Source organism: Sminthopsis crassicaudata, chromosome 2, assembly GCF_048593235.1.
Source record: "Sminthopsis crassicaudata isolate SCR6 chromosome 2, ASM4859323v1, whole genome shotgun sequence".
NCBI classification, from domain to species: Eukaryota; Metazoa; Chordata; class Mammalia; order Dasyuromorphia; family Dasyuridae; genus Sminthopsis; species Sminthopsis crassicaudata.
In genome coordinates, this window is record NC_133618.1 from 244,599,649 (window position 1) to 244,618,733 (window position 19,085).

The 19,085-nt window shown below is 35.3% G+C and overlaps 1 protein-coding gene across 2 annotated transcripts in view; it reads left to right on the top strand.

The window, feature by feature from the left end:
* Window positions 1-16,913, top strand: part of VAPB (VAMP associated protein B and C) — a 68,655-nt gene extending 51,742 nt beyond the window's left edge. For both annotated transcript variants that reach the window (XM_074288693.1, XM_074288692.1), the window contains exons 3-6: window positions 5,099-5,202; window positions 7,803-7,883; window positions 9,510-9,686; window positions 15,275-16,913. In XM_074288693.1, the coding sequence (XP_074144794.1) occupies window positions 5,099-5,202; window positions 7,803-7,883; window positions 9,510-9,686; window positions 15,275-15,433 (521 nt within the window). In that variant the 3' untranslated portion in view covers window positions 15,434-16,913. The remainder of the gene's footprint in view (window positions 1-5,098; window positions 5,203-7,802; window positions 7,884-9,509; window positions 9,687-15,274) is intronic.
* The last annotated feature ends 2,172 nt before the right edge of the window (window positions 16,914-19,085 follow it).

Here is a 19,085-nt window from a genome sequence, read left to right on the forward strand (position 1 = left end):
GAGATGATTATCATAGAAAATTCAAAGCTTTTTTCTTTTTTGTTTTGTTTTCCTGTTTGTTTTTGTTTTGTTTTTTATTTGTCACAAACTTAGCTTAAGAAGCAAAACTGATTTAAATATAGGATCCTGGTTTTAGAGTTGGATGGGGTCTTAAAAGCCTATCCCTCTTGTTTTGCAGGTAATAGAAAGGAGGCTAAAGAAATTAGGGACAGTGTCACCCAATTTTAAGAGAAGCAACTAGGATTAGACAAGACTCCTAGTTATGAACCCAATATTTCTTCCTTTACATTGTTCATGAATTGAAAACAGTGCATTAAGATAGTCAAATATCTGTGTTACCTGGTCAGTTATCAGGTAATGAAGGACACAAAATTTGATTAGTTTGATGATTTTGTTTGGTATTGTCTCTGGATTCAAGGAAGAGTTCCCAATATAGACTTTTGTGCCATGGTCTCCCTGTGTCTTTCTTCTTAAGACTGGTTTGAAGCTCAGCAGCTAGCTTTGGAGCAACAAGAAGGAACAGAGGATCTTCTAGTAGCAATAAGGAATGACTTTGGGGACCTTCCCCATATGTTTCTAATGTGTGCATCCACATTCAGAAACTTTGAGTTGTCTTTACCTTTTCCTCTGCCTTAATTTCATTTCAAATTAAAAGTCACTTGTTAAACCTATTTCTATATCAGCCTGCCTCCATTTTCTCCTCTCCAGTCTATTCTTCACATGGTAACCAAGTCTTAGTCTTATAACATAGGTTTACCTAAGCACCATCCCTACTTAAAAGTCTTCAGTGGCTCTTAATTTCCTTTAGGATAAAATACACATCAAAGGCTGTCATAAAATTATATATAATTTAGCTCCCACTTTTCATTCTTTAAAACAAAATTTTTCGGTTATTCCAAACTTGGCAAACATTGAAAAAAATATACATTTCTGCATACAGCAAACTGGAAAAAATATATTGTCTGTAAACTTATACATCTCCATTACATAAAGCTTGTGTTTCTTCTCAGAATGACATAATCCCAACACAGTTTCAAAGCTATCTTTCTTATTTTTATCTTCCTCTGAACAACCCTCTTTTCTATGCATATTAAAAAAAATTCTTCAAAGGTATCTTTCTGTGTGTGTGTGTGTGTGTGTGTGTATCCTTTCCCTCCTTCCCTCTCATTACTAGTTCCTCCATTGGGGGGAAACAATTCTTATAACAAACAGGAATAATTAAGCAAAACAAATACATATGCTGACCCTGTCCAGAAATTAATGTCTCAATCTAGACTGGAGTGCCCCCACCTTACTCTCAGGTGATAGATAGTATTTCACATAACTTTCCAGCTTTATTTTCTGTTCCAGTCAGACTGGTCTGTTAGCTATTTCCTGAATGTGACATTCCATCTCCACCTCCCTGTGTTTTCTCAGAAGTAGTTCCCTATATTCACAATTGTCTCCCTTTTCACTTCATCTGTGAATATACCTACCTTTTAAAATACAATTGAGATGTGCTTTCAATGAATGAATATAATTTAATAAGTGCTTACTATGTGTTAAGCACTGTGCAAGATGGTGAACATATGAATAGAACTTTGAGACATACCCTGCTCTCAGAAAGCTTACATTCTAAATGTCTGGTACCTGCTTTGATTCTCCTCTCTTCTCCTTCCCCACACATACATTCTTTGTGTTTATTTATTCTGGCAATCATTCAACCTCTCAATGCTCTAGGCAGTACTCTAAGGATGTAAGTTGCTCAGAAAGTACTGGTCTCCATCAATAATTTTCTCAAAAAAAAAAAAAGGATCATTTTGGTAATTCATTTCTAGTATTTTTGGGTGTTTATCTGGTCTGTCTGTGCATCTGCCACTGAATCAGTTGAATTCAGGAAACATTCTCTTTCCTGTTGAAGGGGAAGTGAAAAAATTTTAAATTACAGATTTCCTTTTAACTTGGGTTTTCTGGAGGAAATGTGATGTGTTCAAAACATAGTACAAAGCAGAGAGGAAAAAGACAAGATCTAGGAAAATTGGGGGGGGGGGCATTTTCAGCTAAAGATAACAGGCAAAGTTTTTTTCATGGAAGAAATGGTACCTGATCTGAGCTCCTGGCATTTGTGAGATGAGAAGTGGGACAAGATATTTAATCAACCTGTATGAAAAATATAAGGAAGCTGAAGGCAGAAGTTCTAGTTGGAAAGTAGCTTATAGTTTGTTATGACCAAACTAGAGCAGAGAAGGAAACTAAAGCAAAATAAGCCTAGAAAGATGATTAGGAGAGGAACATAAGATCTTGTACATAGTAATAAAGGTTTATTAAACTGATATGGATTAGGGCCCTAATTATGGAAGTAACTTTATATTATATCTACTAAGAAGCCACTGGATGTTTATGAGCAAGGGAGTGTCTGAGTCAGACTTATTCATTAGGAATTGGAAAATGAGGGAAAGAATTTTATTTGGGTTTAAATGAGTTCAACTCTATAGCCAATCTATCACTGGCAATAGGAACCTCAGGGCAAGCTCTTACTATTGGTGTTTAGGTGAGAGATGCTACTCAGTAGTACCCCACTGACAAAAAAAAAAAAAACATTCTAACTTGTGGGTGCCAGCAGTGACTTTGAACACATGGAAATTCTTTCTATTCAGGTATGTAAGCTACCAGTAAAAAGCGTAAGAGCAAAAACATACTTAGGAAATTGCAACAACTAAACATTAGGTATGAAGGCCTTTCATTCTTCAGTGACCTCCCTTGATCAATAGCTTATACACAGAATAAAAGTAGTTTTCCTAGCATTTTGTTTTTTCAGCTGGATTGGGGCATACAAGTACTTCTTATAAAAGGTTTACTTTCTAAGATACTGATTTTTCCCCTTCCTCTGCTGCTCAATCCTTGTCCAAAAAAGAATATCCAAACTGCCTAGTATTTTCTTCTTACAAGGTTATTCATAGCAAAGAACACACTTAAGTGAACATTGTGAGTAATATACCAAGAACAATTTTAAAGACTAAAGATTTGTAGTCCACAAACATTCAACAAATGGTTAAGCCTCTACTATATATGCAGGCCAGAGTGGGATGGTGGTAGAAGTGAAATATGTCCTTACAGAACATTTCTAATCAAGTTGGGAGCAAACATATGTAAATAAATATGTCATACTTAGTATTGAATAACATAATAATTGAAAAACTCCTTAGCATAGTGCCCAGCACAGTAAGTACTACATAAATATTAGCTATTGTTAAGTTAAAGCATTGGGCATAAGAAAAAAGGGTTGCATGGGGTCTGAGAAGAAAGATCTACACTAATTGAAATGGATCTTAGAAGGCTTTGTCTATAAAAGATAGCACTTTGAATTGAACTTGAAGAATAACACAAGTGAAGGAAATTGTAAAGAGAATGCATTCACATGGCTAGTAAATAGAGGAGCTGGAATTTGAACCTAGGCCCTGTGATTCCTAATGTTTGCTCTCCTGCCTTCATTGTGGACTCTACATTTACAGCAAGCATGAAAGTAACTTTTAAGGTTTGTCTCTATCATGCATCATTCTATAAGAAATGAGGTTTACTGAGTATTCATCAATTTTAGCATAACTGTACTAACCCTGCCCCCCCCTTTTCTTGTTGTTCACTATAATAAAGGAGTGATGTGCAATTTTAAAAAAAGAAAGAAATGAGGCTTATATGAAATATCAATCAAGCATTTATTATTCTATCAGTTATGATCTCTGCACTAACCTAAGTGAAATAATCCATAAACCCAATATTCAAGAAGCTATGGAACCACTTTCTTAAAATCTTACTTCTTTCATATTTAATGTGAAAAAATTGACAAAATGGAATAAGGGTTAAGTTCCTTCTGACATTTTTTGTGTGAGAAAATAAGGTGAGCAGCCATGAAATATATTTATAGAATCTCAGAGAACAAAATGATTTTTAAAATAAATACATGTGTTAAATACAATATTACTTACTTAAAAGAGGGGTGTCATTTGGGTTAGCTACAACCATGCTATGGCAGAGTTTTCCTCCATGGACTTATTTAAGGATATATCATTCTATCCACACTATACCACATTGATATAATAAACCCTGACTATCAAATATTGGTTTGGAGTGTGTACTAGACAAGATTTTCTTATTGAAAAAACATTTCTTGTTTTCTATTTTCTCTTTTTCTTTATCATGAGATCTATGTTTGATAATAATTTATTGATACAAATGAAGTCCTTTTTCCTAAAGAGTAGGATACATGAACCCAGTAATTTAATGGTAAAGAGAAATTGCTTTCCCCTGAAACAAAGGCTATGCAAGGATCAATGTTGAAAAATTATGCATGCATATGTTTTGAAAATAAAAAGCTTTAAAAAGAGAGAGAGATTGCTTTCTTCTCAGGAGTAATAAAGGTGTGTTCCTTGGGTAGAATTCCAAAGAGAAGAACGGCTGTAGGTGTATAAATACTACTACTAAGGTAGTATTTTCTTTTCTTTCTTGGCTTCTATATTATTTGTTGCTCTTACTTAATCTTTTCTGCCATTTATGACCCCATTTGGTGTTATTTTGGCAAAGATATCAAAATGATTTGCCATTTCTTTTTCAAAAGTCCTTACATTTTACCTTATGATCATAGATTTAGAACTGGAGGAAATCATTGAGGGCTTTCTTATCCTACCCTTTTCATTTTACATATGGGAAAGCAAAGTCTCAGAATTTGTCACTCAGATAATTTTATTTCCTTAACATTTCTCTCTATCCCTTCATCTATAAAGTGGAAATAATCAGATTTGCCCTCCTTATCACACAGGGTTATTGGAATGCCTAAATTAGATGCATGTAAAAGCAATGTTAAATGTTAGAAAGAAATAGAAATTGAATCTATGATTTCATTAATTTAGGGAGCTCCCAATGATTGATATTTTCTATAGTATTAGGGAATTGCCTAAACCATTAAAAGGTTAAAAAAAATGGTGAAGAATTAGTGATTTCATCTTCTCTTAGATTCCTCTTATTTCCCCCCGATTAAAAAATGTATATGGGATTCTTTTTTTTTTACTATTGCTATTATCACATGGTCAAAGATAATATAATAATGATATATTTTCTTCCTCAGTGATGCTACAGCCTTTCGATTATGATCCTAATGAGAAAAGTAAACACAAGTTTATGGTTCAATCTATGTTTGCTCCGACTGACACCTCAGATATGGAAGCAGTAGTAAGTACTGAAAATACATCTTTCTCTTTTTTTTTTTCTCTAGGAATAAAAAAAAAAAAACCAATAATAGTAATAAAAATAAATCATTTAGATATGGTATTTTTTTTAAGTTTTTAGATTATATTCTGGTGTTTCCTAAAATTTATAATTTCTTATCTTTTCCCAAAAAAAGATCCTGGCACTTTGAATGGTCACTTTATTTGTTTTTTGTTTTTTTTCCATCATGAATCTAGGGACCCAGACCTTTTCAATTTTTACCCTCAGTCCTCCAATTTTGTTTTCAGTATAACTATATATTTAACTGTCTCATTTGAATAAGGACATAGTAGCAAATTATTTCCCAAATGTTATCAATATATTTGCTGTTTCATGCATACTCATTTTTTTTATTATACTGTTATAAAGAGGAAAGAAAGCATCCACGGAGTTTGAGCAAGTTACCTAATAAAAGACAGACTTACCATCTAAGAGATGAAAAAAGACTCACATAGACAGGTGCCATTCTGCCCACACATTTGGGAAAAATAGAAGAGGTGCGGAGTTACAGATTATAAAAGGGAGATCCTCATTCAAGGGAACAAAATGTAATCAAAGAAGGCCATTCCTTTAGAAGGGGACATCTGGTCACCTTAGGATAAACAGATGCAACAAATTATATGTCCCACAAAGCTTTCAACACTTTACAGCCAGCCAACTAAAAATAGAACAGTGGGTTCATCCAGGGAATGGAGACAGGCTAATTCAGTTATCTCCTTGTCATTCACTTAAATTATCCTTCATAAATACATCTATTTATAAATAGATCTATCTGTTCTACAGACTACTCCAACATGTAGCCCACTCTATTTGTATCCATGTAGCATTTCCATTCATATCTTCATCAAAATACAAATGGCCGGAAGAATTCTGGTTTAACCTGTGATACATTGTAATTGGAAACTTTAAATGATTTCATGTTGAGACAAATTAAAGAAGAGTTCATCACACAGAGAGTCATTAACAAGAAGTCCCTCAAGTTGATTTACCTTTTATTGGTGCATTATTGGACTGCTTCTCTTTATTTAGGTTAAATTGGGGTGTTTAAAACTGTTTTTGTTTGGAGTCTTCTCCCTTTTGCTTTGAAATGTATATTTTTACCTTATTTAATAAATATGTTAAATAAATAAAATGTGATAATAAAATGAGTTTTTATTCCTTGAATGTTTCACTAGCAATTAGCAGCAGTGAGGGAGTTCAGTCTAGCCATGTCCTAAAGTTATAAGGGGAAGACAACCTAAAATTTAAATTGTTCAGTGAATTATTTTCACCTAAATAATTTTGGTTTAATTGATATAATAGAAAAGGGCATGGTATAAAAAGTAACTTAATTTTGTTCTCTCAATCTAGAGTTCCTGACTGATTTTGGTAGAGAATTGCTTTTGGGCTTGAAATGTATTAATGGAACCCATAGATGCTGCTCCATTAGCACCAGGAGTGTGAAATACCTTTTAGGTTAAAGTAACAAAAAACATGTTTTGTTTTGTTTTTTTTTCCCAATATAAAAAAAATTAAGACTAATTTCAGGGGCAGCTAGATGGTGAAGTGGATAGAGCAACAACCTTGAAGTCAGTAGCACCTGGGTTCAAATGTGGCCTCAGACACTTAACTTCCTAAGCTATGTGACCCTGGGCAAGTCACTTAACCCCAATTGCCTCATTCCCCCCTTCCCCCCAAAAAAGAAAACTAATTTCATACAAAGACTGCTAGATCTGATTCACTTGACTCTGGGAGGAAGCATAAAATTTAAGGGGCATTGGTTTGTGATTAGGCTCAAAACAATGGAGATGTAGGAGTTAACAAAAAACATTTCTTTGCTGTTATCCGCTGGTTGTGCTTCTACTCTTCCAAGTTACTCCCACTTGCTACCAGTATCCCACCTTCATGCCTTAATGATATACTCACTTCTAGGTACATCAGTAACCTTCTCTGACATCATAACCATCATGCAAGATGTCCTGCTCCCACTTAGAAAAGATAGTCTTCCTTTTGTTCCCCTTTGTTTTCTATCTCCCTTGTTTGTATACTCCATACCTGGCCTCTTATCTTCAAACTTAAGAAAGAGAAAGCCTTCTCTTCTCTTCTTATTCTGAAATAATTGATCACCAGCATTGAACCCATAGAACCTTCTTATATCCCATGAAATACCAGGATTCTTGGCATAGCAAGCTAACAGAGCAAAAGAAAGGTAAATGCTATCTATCTCTATAGGTATATATTTATGTAGTGTTTACTAAGTACTATAATTTGAAAAGATTTTTTCTTTGCCACTGCAATCTTTTTCCTAAGATTTGTATCCACTCCCTGAAGGAATATTTTATACTAAATTAGGAAAGTTTTAAGACATATGAAGCTTTGAAATTTATGTTTATATTATGATAAATTAATTTGTTTGATTTGTATGGATTTTTTTTATTACAGACTTCACCACATTTATTTTTAAAGTCTTCAGTTGGGCTTTTACATTAAGTGCATTTTTTTCTGAAACTGTTATAGGAAGAAAGTCCTAAGTCTTTTCCCAGCAGCTTTATTATGTCCTGATTATCAAATTTAAATTGTTTTAGTGGAAGGAGGCAAAACCAGAAGATCTTATGGATTCAAAACTTAGGTGTGTGTTTGAATTGCCAGCAGAGAATGATAAACCGGTAAGTACTTTTGTGAAGTTAATGATAGATTAATGTGTCAGGCTGATTCTTGTTCACATACTATGTCTCCCACAAAATTAGGATTTCATTTGGTACATTATTTCTTTCTTCTAGCTAATTTCTAAAGAAATTAAATTGAAGTCAATAAATAAGTGAGATTTTATGCAAGTCAGCTTTGGAAAACTTTAACTTTTCCTTTTCTCGGGAAACTAGTATTGACAGGATGTTACATTATGTGTTGGAAGTTTAAGGGTAGAAATATTAAAATAGTGAAAAAAGTAATTTGCTACTTTGATTGATAAGGAGGGTGTGGGGAGCCACAGAGTGAGTCTGACCTGATGGTCATCTGGAAGGTCCAGTGGCTTTTCCTTCACCATCACTCCTTATGTCTTTATCTCAGCTAAATTTTTCTGTCCAAATACCTGCTTTTGAGGCTTGAGTTAAGTGTGAATTTTGGTAGATAATTTTTTTTTCTTCCAAGCTATCAACACATACTTTTAAAAACATTAAAATCAGAAGTATTAACCTGGTTTCAAGTCCCCTCACCATCCTGGCTGCTCTATTCTTGCCATATATCAGCTTCTCATAGTCCCTACTAATATGTACCGATCTTAAACCATATTTTAAACGTGCAGAATAAGAAGCATCATGATACAGTGGAAATTGTTGCCATGGCCATCAAAGGAACTGCCTCGATTTTCTCATCCATGAAATGAAGAGGTTACATCCCATGATGGCCTCCGAAGTTCCTTTTTTCCTTTAGATTCCTATAATACCACTGAGGGTAGATGATGGAAGAAGTTAACCGATTAGAAATTAATATTAATTACTATCTAGAGGTAAGGAGCAGATGTTCCTTAATTTTGTTGCAGTAATAGAGAGTTAAGTCTTTCATCTGTACCACCTTCACTTATGGTATTTCAGTGATCTATTCCTTGAATCAACTCAGTACTTCCTCTTGGCAAGATCATCAACCTACTTCTTGGAACTGCTAATTATTATTTGTTTTTCATCCTCTCAGTAAATACACTGGACAGGGAGTTTAGGGGACTTGGATGTTAGTCCTTGACCCTGCTAATCACTAATTAGCTGTTTGACTTGCAGTGTTCATTTCCCCCTCTATGAACTTTAATTTTCCTTCATCTATTAAGGGAGTTGAAACTAGATGACCTCCAAGGTCTCTTCCAGCTCTAAAATTCTGTGCTTCAATAAAATAAATCACCTTCTCTCCAACCCTGTCCTTTATCTAATCATTATGGAGACTTTTCCCTAGATTTTTCCCCCCATAATCACTTGTCATCAATTCTTCCTCAGCTTATACATTTATGACATCCTAATTTTTCAAAAGCAGGAATTTGATAGTATATTGTACATTTCCTCCATGCTGTGAAATATTAACTTCAGCATGATTTCCTTCTCTAGTCTTAACTATAATTTCTTGGGTCCAATTGCCTATAAAATTAATATTAAGATACTGACTGGCTAAAATGCAACATTTTACATGATTCATTTGATACCTTATCACATGGATGAAATTCTACCATGTGCAACTTTTGCTGAGAATTTTGCTTTTTTCCCCCCAAGTCTTTTAGTCTGACAGTTTTTCTCTCATTTACTTTTGAGCAGCATGATGTAGAAATAAATAAAATTATGTCCACAACGGCAACAAAGACAGAATCATCTGTTATGTCTAAATCTATAAGTTCTTCTTTGGATGATACTGAAGCTAAGAAAGTAATGGAAGAATGTAAAAGGCTGCAAGTAGAAGTTCAGAGGTTACAGGAGGAAAACAAACAATTTAAGGTAAAAGAGGGTTTTCTGACATTCTCCTAGCGGGTGAGCACAGACCTTCTTTGCTTTGGAAAATACAGGGAACAGTTGTTCAGTTCAGCTAATGTTTGCTGAATGCCTGTGATGGGCAAGGTAGAGAATTGGGGGTGGGGGTGGGGTTTCAAAGATTAAATCAGACACATTCCCTATCCTAAAGGAATGTACGGTCTGTTTGAGGGGAGGAGATATGGGATGAGACAGATAATGGCCATAAAAGTAAAAGTCCTCTAAGAATGGCAGCACATGCTTTGGAAAGAATGCTGGATTTGGAGCAAATCTCATTCCTGCCATTTGCTACCTCTGTGACTTTGGGCAAGTCCCTTAGCCGCCCTATTTCCTTATATGTACAATGAGGGGGTTGGGTTAGATGGCCTCTAAGATCCTCTCTAGCTCTTAAATCTATGATCCTAAATGTGTGAGAGAGAAAATGCCTGGAGAGCTCGCCTGAGAGAAATATTTCTTATTACAAGAGGAAACATATATTGCCCAACACAATGTTAGAGTACCCCATATAATTAATATTCAACAATGGTGAAGCCTTTCAGACACAGAAATCTTTCAACCAAGGTTTTGTGGAGGATATTACTAATTAAATGTCTCAGATACTATTGAGTGTTGTTGCAGGAATGGTGTGGATTTTTTTTTTAAGTTAAAACTTTTAAATCTTATTCATGATCTCCAAAGTTGGAACAGTTTCTAATTTCATTTTTTTTTTTTTTTTTGAGTCCTCTCCATAGGGGACCATTCCTTACTTTCGTCTCAGGGCCAGGAAAAAGGGGTTTGGTGTCCTTGCTTCTCTCTCCAGACCACTCTCCTCCTCTTTTGATATCCATGCAGTTCATTTACACCATCCTCTTTCCACGTTCTTGTTGCTCTTGTCCTTATTGGAAGTACCTACTTTCAGGTCCCTTCCTTAACTTTCATGATGGTTTATTACTTAGTGCATGGATTTCCTCACCTCTTTCTCATACATCATGAATAGGGACTTCATTATCCATGTTTATGTGTTGTAATAATATCCAAACTACATAATTCCTCCACCTCCTTCAGTACAACCTTCTACTTCTCCACCCATGTAATATTCCATACGTTAGGCTGGTCATGAGTATCCTTCAGCTCAGAATTTCCTAACTTTAATTCCTACCATTGGAACACAACATTCTAGCCTTTAATCTCTTTCTTTCTCTTACTCTGACTAATGGTCTTCTACATGGCTTCCTATCCTTGGACCTTTATTCTCTCAGTTTATCATCTCCATTCTGGCTTCAATAGCTTCTAATACCTATAGCTGGTCACATGATTTTTCTCTTTAATGATTCACTTTTCTTAAAACCCTTTGTCCCATTTAACTTCTGCTCGTCCTGTCCTGCTAATAATATTCAAACCAAAATAAAACTCACTGCATAATTTATCTGTTCCTGCTTCCTGATTGTAAAAGTTTAAAAACTGCTCAGAGTAGCCCCTCTACCAGCTCAGTAAATTTTGTTGTATCACCTCAGCTGGGTTGTCAACTATTGCCACACAATTCTTAAATTCTGTTTCTCTCAACTACTTGTATCATTCCCAACAGCAATTGCTCTTTTAATCTGCTCCCTCTTTTCCCAAGCCTCTGACCTCAGCCCTTTCCCACTTAATTAACTATAGAACCATCTAACCTCTTACTGTACTAAACCAAGAAGATTGAGTCTGTCTTAAAAGATTGAGTATTGCCTTAACAGTTCCTCCTTAATTCCTCAAAATTTGTCCATATCATAATACCTGTTGTTTTCTGTTTCCCTCCTGTTTTAAAGACAGAAGTATTCTTATTCATCACTAAGATTAATTCCTTTCTCTGAACCTTAGATTCCATTTCCCTTAGGAACTTGCTCAAACTGTTATCCTCTTTCTCTCATGTATCTTCAGTTGCTCTCTTTCTACCAAACCTTCTCACCTTCCTATAAATATGGCTGTGTCTCCTCACTCCTAATAATCAATCCTTCTTCCTGGTCTTTTCTATCACTATCTTTCCCCAACAGTTAAACTTCTTGGAAAAAGTGATCTATATACACCTTCCTGTCTGTGCCATCCTCTCTGGCACCTTTCTCAGTGGTTTCCAAGTTTTTTAATTCCATTGACATTTTTTCCCCATCATCCCCAGTAGCTTTGTATTTGTAGCTTTGATGCTGCTGACCATTTTTTGCTTCTCAGTGCTTTTTATTGCTTTGCTTTTCCTTTCTTGAAGGGGTAACATAGCATAGTGTATAGAGTGTTAGCTTTGGGGTAAAAAAATTTTATCTTGGATCATTTATTATTTGTGTAGCATTTAAGTCCTCTGAACAGCTGTTTCCTCAATTGTCTAATGAGTACAATCATATTTTTACTTTGCTCACAGTTTTTGTGATGCTCAAGTGAGATAATCGTGTGTGGATGTGGAGGGGTGGGGAGGGTGGAGGGATTAGTGGCATTTTACAAACTTTAAAGCACTTTACAAACATCAGTTCTATTTCAGAGTATTTTGCCTTTGTTTCTCCTACTTCTTTAATAACTCTTTTCTTCTCGATTAGTTTATTTCCCTAACCTCTTAAAGTACATATTTCCAAATTTCTGCCCATGTCTCCTTTCTCTTATCTCTTTAAATTCTGTTCCTTGGTGATTTTATCTACTTTTACATGGTTTCCACAAGCATATCACCACTAATTATGAACTCTAAGATACCCAAATGCCCCCCCAATACATCAAATTCAATATGTCAAAAACTAAACTTTTTTTTTTTTTTTTTGCCAAAATAAAATCCTTCACATCTGCTTCCTCCTTTCTAGAACAACAAATCTAATCTAGTACAACATCCTAATTTAAGCTCTCTTTAATAAAGTCCTGAATTAAACTGCAAGTGCCTCCTAACAGGTCTTTTCATCTCCATTCATTCCCATTCTCTCTCTCCTTCCCTCCCTCTTTTCCCTCCCCTTCTTCCTCCCTCTTTCCTTCCATTTCTTCTCTCCTTTCCCTCCCTTCCTCTTTCCCCCTTTTCTCCCTCTCTTTGTTCCTTCAGTCTCCCTTCTTCTTTTCCTATCCTCTCTTCTTTCCCTCTCTCCCTTCCCCTTCCCCTTCTCTTCCTCTCCTCTCCCTCTCTCCCTTTTCCCTCTTGCTTTCTTTCGCTATTCTTCTTCCTCCATCCTCCTCCTCTCCCTCTCATTCATTATACCACTGCCAGATCAATGTTTCTTATGCATTTAACTAGTCATGTCACTCCTACTCAAATACTTTTCTGTGGGCTACCTATTACTTAACAAATCAATTCCAGACTCTTCAGCCTAGCATGCAAGTTCCTCCATAATCTGGTACCACCCTACTTTTCTAGCCTATTCTTAGCATGTAATTTATAGCTAGAATTTTAAGACTTAGAATTAAGAAGATCTAGATTAGAATTTCACTTCCAACATTACTTAAGTGCTCATAGGTACATTATTTACTTTTCCTAAACTTCATTTCCTTATCTATGGAGTGGGAATAATAACATCTATGGTAACTATCTCACAAGGTTGTTATGAGGCTTGAGATGATGTATTTAAATTGCTTTGATAACTTTACAGTATAAATGACAGTTATTTTGTTACTGTATTCTTTTCCTTGTATTTTGTGCCTCAATCAGACTATAACTACACTGCACAGTTTTCCCACCTTTGTTTTTGTTTACATTGCTCTTATTCTTAGAATTCTGCAGCTCACTTTATTTTTCTTTCCTGTGGTCACTTCACCCCAACTAAACTCATGCCCATATTTCAAAACATAATTCCAGTTTTAGTTCCTTCAGTAAGCTATCTCTGATATTTCTTCCCAAAGTTAGTAGCAACCTCCCCTCATATAGAACTTTGTCTTTACCTCAGTTACACAGCATAGATTATTTTAAAATGATTGATATTTATGTGTACATTTTTCCACAGCAATAACTAAGTTCTGTGAATGCACAGATCTCTTCACTTCTATCTGCACACAGACAAATGAACAATATTAGACTTTTCAACTCTAACCCCTATTTGCTGCTCAGGGAGTCCTTGGGATTGAGCTTTCCTTCCCATTCATTCACATTGCTTACTTGTAGGCACATTGACTCCTGAGAAAATGTCATCTGTCATCAGCTTCCTGCTCTGCAGTAGTTGTAATTTATGAGCACCGATGACTCCATAGAAAAGAATATTTTGATTTTGAAGCTTTTTTGCCTTCCCCAAAATTTTTAAAAAATATTTCTACTTATATATATATGAAAATATATACATGCCCCTCTTTTAGCATATTCCTCCTTAGATTTTCTTTTTTACTTTTTGAGTGATAAATAAGTGGAAGTAGCCTGTTCATAAATTAAATAAAATGTTGCTGGATTTTAAAGTTAATCACATAACAGTGATTTTATTATACTCAGTCTGATTTGCCAAAAGGTGAGGTAATCACTGAAGAGTGGCAGGTTTTTCTCCTACTAATTTCTTGCACTGCTGATTTCTTATATCTCCTCACAGTGGGAATAGTGTGTCTGCATGTGACCTTGTGTGTATGGAGACAGAGAGAAGTATAGGAGTCTATTAATGAGATAAAAATTGTATTTGAGATTATATTTTTTAAATTGCAACTTTTTTCATTCATAGTATCCAAAAAATTCATTTCTTTGCAACTGAACTAGTATTTGCTGCCTTCATCAATGCCGTTGTAATATACCTTCAGATCTAACAAGTTATTAATAAAACATAGAGCATTAGAGTGAAAAAGGTCATTAGAGGTATCTGGTCACTCCCAAGTTAGAAATTGAGGCTCAGAGAAAGGATTGGCAATATGAATTATTTATGGAGAAGTGAACCAGGCATCATGATTGACAATATATTTCTAAATTATAGGATCATAGATTTAGGGATGATTGGAACCTTAGAAGCCATCTAACCCCAACCCTTCGTTTTACAGATGAGAACAAGATGAATATATTTGCCCAAAGCCACACATGGAATAAGTGACAAAAGTGGGATTTGAATCCAGGCCTTCTGAATTCAAAGCTAGTGCTTTTCCCATTCTGTCACATTGTGGCTTAATATGAAACATTAATTTTCAGGAGTCAGGAAACCAAGCTTCTCTTTGCAACTCTAATCTACCTGTATGATTCAATAACTTACATTGGTCTCAGTTTCTTACCTCTGTTTAATGAGGAAGCTGAGCTAGATCAAGAGTCAGCCAACTATGACCTCTCCAGTACAGAGCTATATTTGTTCATTTATTTAACACAATAAAACTTTGTTTAAAAATGTAAAAAGAAAAAAATTCTTAGCTCATGGCCTTAATATCTGTAGTACATCCTGGACTAGATGTCTGCTAAGGTCTCTTCCAGCACTTAATTAATAAGTCATCTCATAAATGGTTCTAGCATTAATACTGACATAATGTTCTTTGTCACGATTAGCTCTGTCCTATCGCAGGGGTAATGAGTGGCAAGTCAGTCATTTGGAGGTGAAATCAGTCAAACCAATAAGTATATTTCAACAGAAATAAGCAACTCTTATTTCTGTCACTTTGGGTTTTTTGTAAATGTGGATTTGTTTTAACAGGAAGAAGATGGGCTGCGGATGAGGAAGACACTGCAAAGCAACAGCCCAGCTTCTGCTTCAGCCACCATTGTGAAAGAAGAAGGGCTTAGTACCCGACTTCTGGCTCTGGTCGTTTTGTTCTTTATCGTTGGTGTAATTATAGGGAAAATTGCCTTATAGAGGCAGCATGCAAAGGCTGGTAAATAGGATTGATGGATCTGCCATATCATGGGATTTAAATTTATTCATAACAAAGAAATTAATGTATGACATCTCACAGGTCTTGCCTTTAAATTACCCCCCCTCCCCCTGCACAAATATAACATAACATAATCTCCTAGAAAGTTTGAAATGTACAGTGAGTAATCAGGGCAAAAACTAAATGCAAAAAGAATGATCTTTACTAAATGCAAGGAAAATCATGGTTAATACTCAAATGACATGTTGTAAATGCAATTTTAAACATTTTTAGACCTTGGTACATGTTGCTGGATTTACCTCTTTTAAAATGAGAAACTGGTTCCTTGACTGCTAGAGTTCCCCCTTCAGATAGTGGGAATTAGAGCTAAGCAGGAAGGATCAGGAATCTCTGTAAAATATATTAATCCACCATACATACTGCTCATGAATTTAAGAGTTTCTGTCCATGTCTTCAGTTCTGTACAAGTTACCAATTATTTTTTGGGAACTTAAGTGAATCAAGTCAAAAGCTGAAAAGAATTAAGTGATGGCATTGAATGTGCTAGTCACCATTATAAGGCATAAATCGATTAATGGTACACAATATTTTAGGAGAAAGGTCATTGTCTTGTTTCTCTTAAAGGGACCAAGCTAAACTGCTATTGGTTCGTTTAGTTGAATTAAACTGTTATTCAGAGATGTTTAATGCCTATTTAACTTATTTAATGTATTTCATCTCATGTTTCCTTATTGTCACAAGATTATGATTAATACTATGGCATAGAAATCACCGCTCTAAGGCTGGTGAGTTGATTTGTCATTGCTGCTGGAGAGCTGTGGGATCCTTCTTTCTCCTGCTGTTTTTTTTTTTTGTTTTTAGTTTCTTGGGTTTTTTTGGAGGGGCACTACATAAATGTGGACTTTGGATTTATCTCAACATTGGAAAACAACGGTCAGGAAATGTTTTTCTATGTAAATAAATAACATCTATCTTGGGGAAGGGAGGGAAATTATACCAGTAGTAGTAATAGTCAACTCTTGATTACCCTGCTGATGGAGGGGTAGCCATAGTGCAGATAACCTTTTAAAAAATGTTATTTTAATGTCACTCTTGAATTCATCCTATTTCACTTTCCCTCACTGTGCTTAGCCTCAGTCCCTGTACCCTGCCCACCCCTACCCCCAAATTTGGCCCTTAATTGGAGTAGCAACAATGGAAAGTTATACCAGTAGGATGGAGGGGACAGTATTCTATAAGTGACTAGGGATATAGGCCTGGAGAGAACTGGGAGGCAGGAGAGAGGAGACCTACCCCCAAATGAGGGGCTTGGTGATCAGGGGAAACATTCCCCCAACTAATCCACAAAGCAGATAATTGAGAGTTGACTGTAAATTAGTTCTATGCCGTAAATGACCAATCCTGTTGGACTATGTAGCATCTTTAAAAGAAAAAAAAAATTAAATAAAGCCCCAAAATGAAGATTTCTTTTGTTATTTTGTCACATTTGCTAGAGAAAGATTCATTTAGAATGACAGGCACTACCTGTGTTTCATAATGCCTTCTAATTTAGCAATGTCTTCTTAGATCCTCTTGGCTTTGACTATAAGGCTATAGATGGAACTGCTAAAATTTTAAGTGGCCATCCTTGTTTTAAAAAAAAAAAAAAAAAAAAAAAAAAAGCTGTTGCCTCCTTCTTCAAGTCTGAAATTTTTCATTTACTGGATTTCCAAGGAAGGAAATCTTACCTCTAAAATGAAACAGCTGTAATAATTAATTGAAATTGGACTCTATTAATTTATTATGTACTGGTCTATGAATTTATCTGTTAGGAAAGAAAATGAGAAGAGTAAAGATGAACTAGTTCAGCTAAGAAATTTAGTATGACTCAAGTATTTTAGGTGCTTCCCAGAACAGGATCTTCTTTGAAGGCAGGGTGCTAGTTCAGAAAGCCACTCCGCACAATGGTTCCTTCCTTTGAACCCAGAGCCTCTGTGAGGAACAGAGTAGTAAACTTTAACATGTTGATCTACAAGTCTGTTTATTTTGCTCTCCAGTGTTGCTGTAGAAGGAGGGTGGTGATTAGGCTGAGATGTTTTTAGATGGTATAAAAGCCACTGAGTCCTAAAGTTTCTAAAATTCCAATCTATTTATGAAGAATCTGCCCCCATTTTGTATAAGAATGGGTTTTAACTAAAATTTTAATACAAAGATGTCAATCCCTTTTGTCAGCCAGTGAATATTTGTCTTTTGTTTTGCTTTTTGGCTAGGGTTCTATATTCTATGTTTGTTTTTGTGAGCTTAGAGAGAAGTTGTTTTCTATCATTATCAGAGTATAAAATTCAGAGCCCTAAGACATACAAAGAACCTGCCAGAGAAAGGCTTAATCGGCATTAGAAATACATTAGTATTTCTGGTATCTTATCAATCATGAGAGAGCTGGGAGAGAGTGGTTAAAGGAAGAGATAGATCCCAAATGGGGGAGAAGAGAGGTGATTCCAACCAGTGAAGAGAGAAGAAAAGCCATTAAAATAAATCAAAGAAAAGAAGAGAAGGACTAGTGAGCAAGGATAACCCCAGTAAGTGTGATGATTTGAAAGTAAGGCTGTAAAGAGATTGGAGGGATAGGATTAGACTTTGCTCTTAAATTACAAACCTCTGCTCAAAGCTCAGCCCTTGCCCTCTAAATCCAGTCCCCAGTAAAGGCCATCTCAATAAAGAACATTCAAGAAGATGTGAGCAGTCATCAGATTTCATAAAATTTTATCAAGCATATTTTTAAATTGAGAATTTAAGCTCCCTTGGAACCTCAGCCATGGGGATAACAGTGGCTGTGTATTATTCCCACATAAAGCTTGCATCTTAGACGCAGTTTAAAAAAAAAAAAGAAAAGAAGCCATCATTAATTTTATCTCTTAGCATTTTACATGTAAGAGACTCTAAATAATTTCTAAATTTAATTTTTAGGACCAAGTCCCCTTTAATGATTCTTTCTAACCTGCTTTTTTTTTTTCCCCTCCTTCTCTGATCTATGAAATTGCTTGCACAGACAATAATGAATACTGATAAAAATCATAGTAGGTTTTACTGGCCAACAGTTGATACCTTCAGTGAGGGGCTTATACTCACAGAAAGGAAAGTGAAAGGAATGAAAAACCTCCAGAAATCCATGAAAACTAAATATTTCCAAATAAATTGCAAGAACAGTGTTACCCTTTCAAGACAGCAGACCCAGAATATTGTCTATTAGTGGCACCTCACCTGAATGCAATGGTCACTCATAGGTAACTCACCTTCAGATGAACTTGGGAATGAGCTATGATAGCACAAGGATAAACTGTAAAAATTGAGCAATATATTAAAGAATACCTAGCATGTCAGAACCTAGTTCAAAACACACTAATTTCATTTACTGAACTACTGTCACTGGAAATTAACTGAGATCTGCTTGATTTCTAGTCCTATAATTCTATTCATTACACTACCCTTCATTGTAATAGGTACCATTTTTAATAACTTGACATTTTTCAAAATGTTGACTAGTTTGGGGCATATAGAAAACCCTCCCATTTGCCCCCTCGTTGTGGGATAAATGGCTAACATAAGATTTAATCATTTAATTATCATTTACCTGTTGAATTAATATTTTATTAT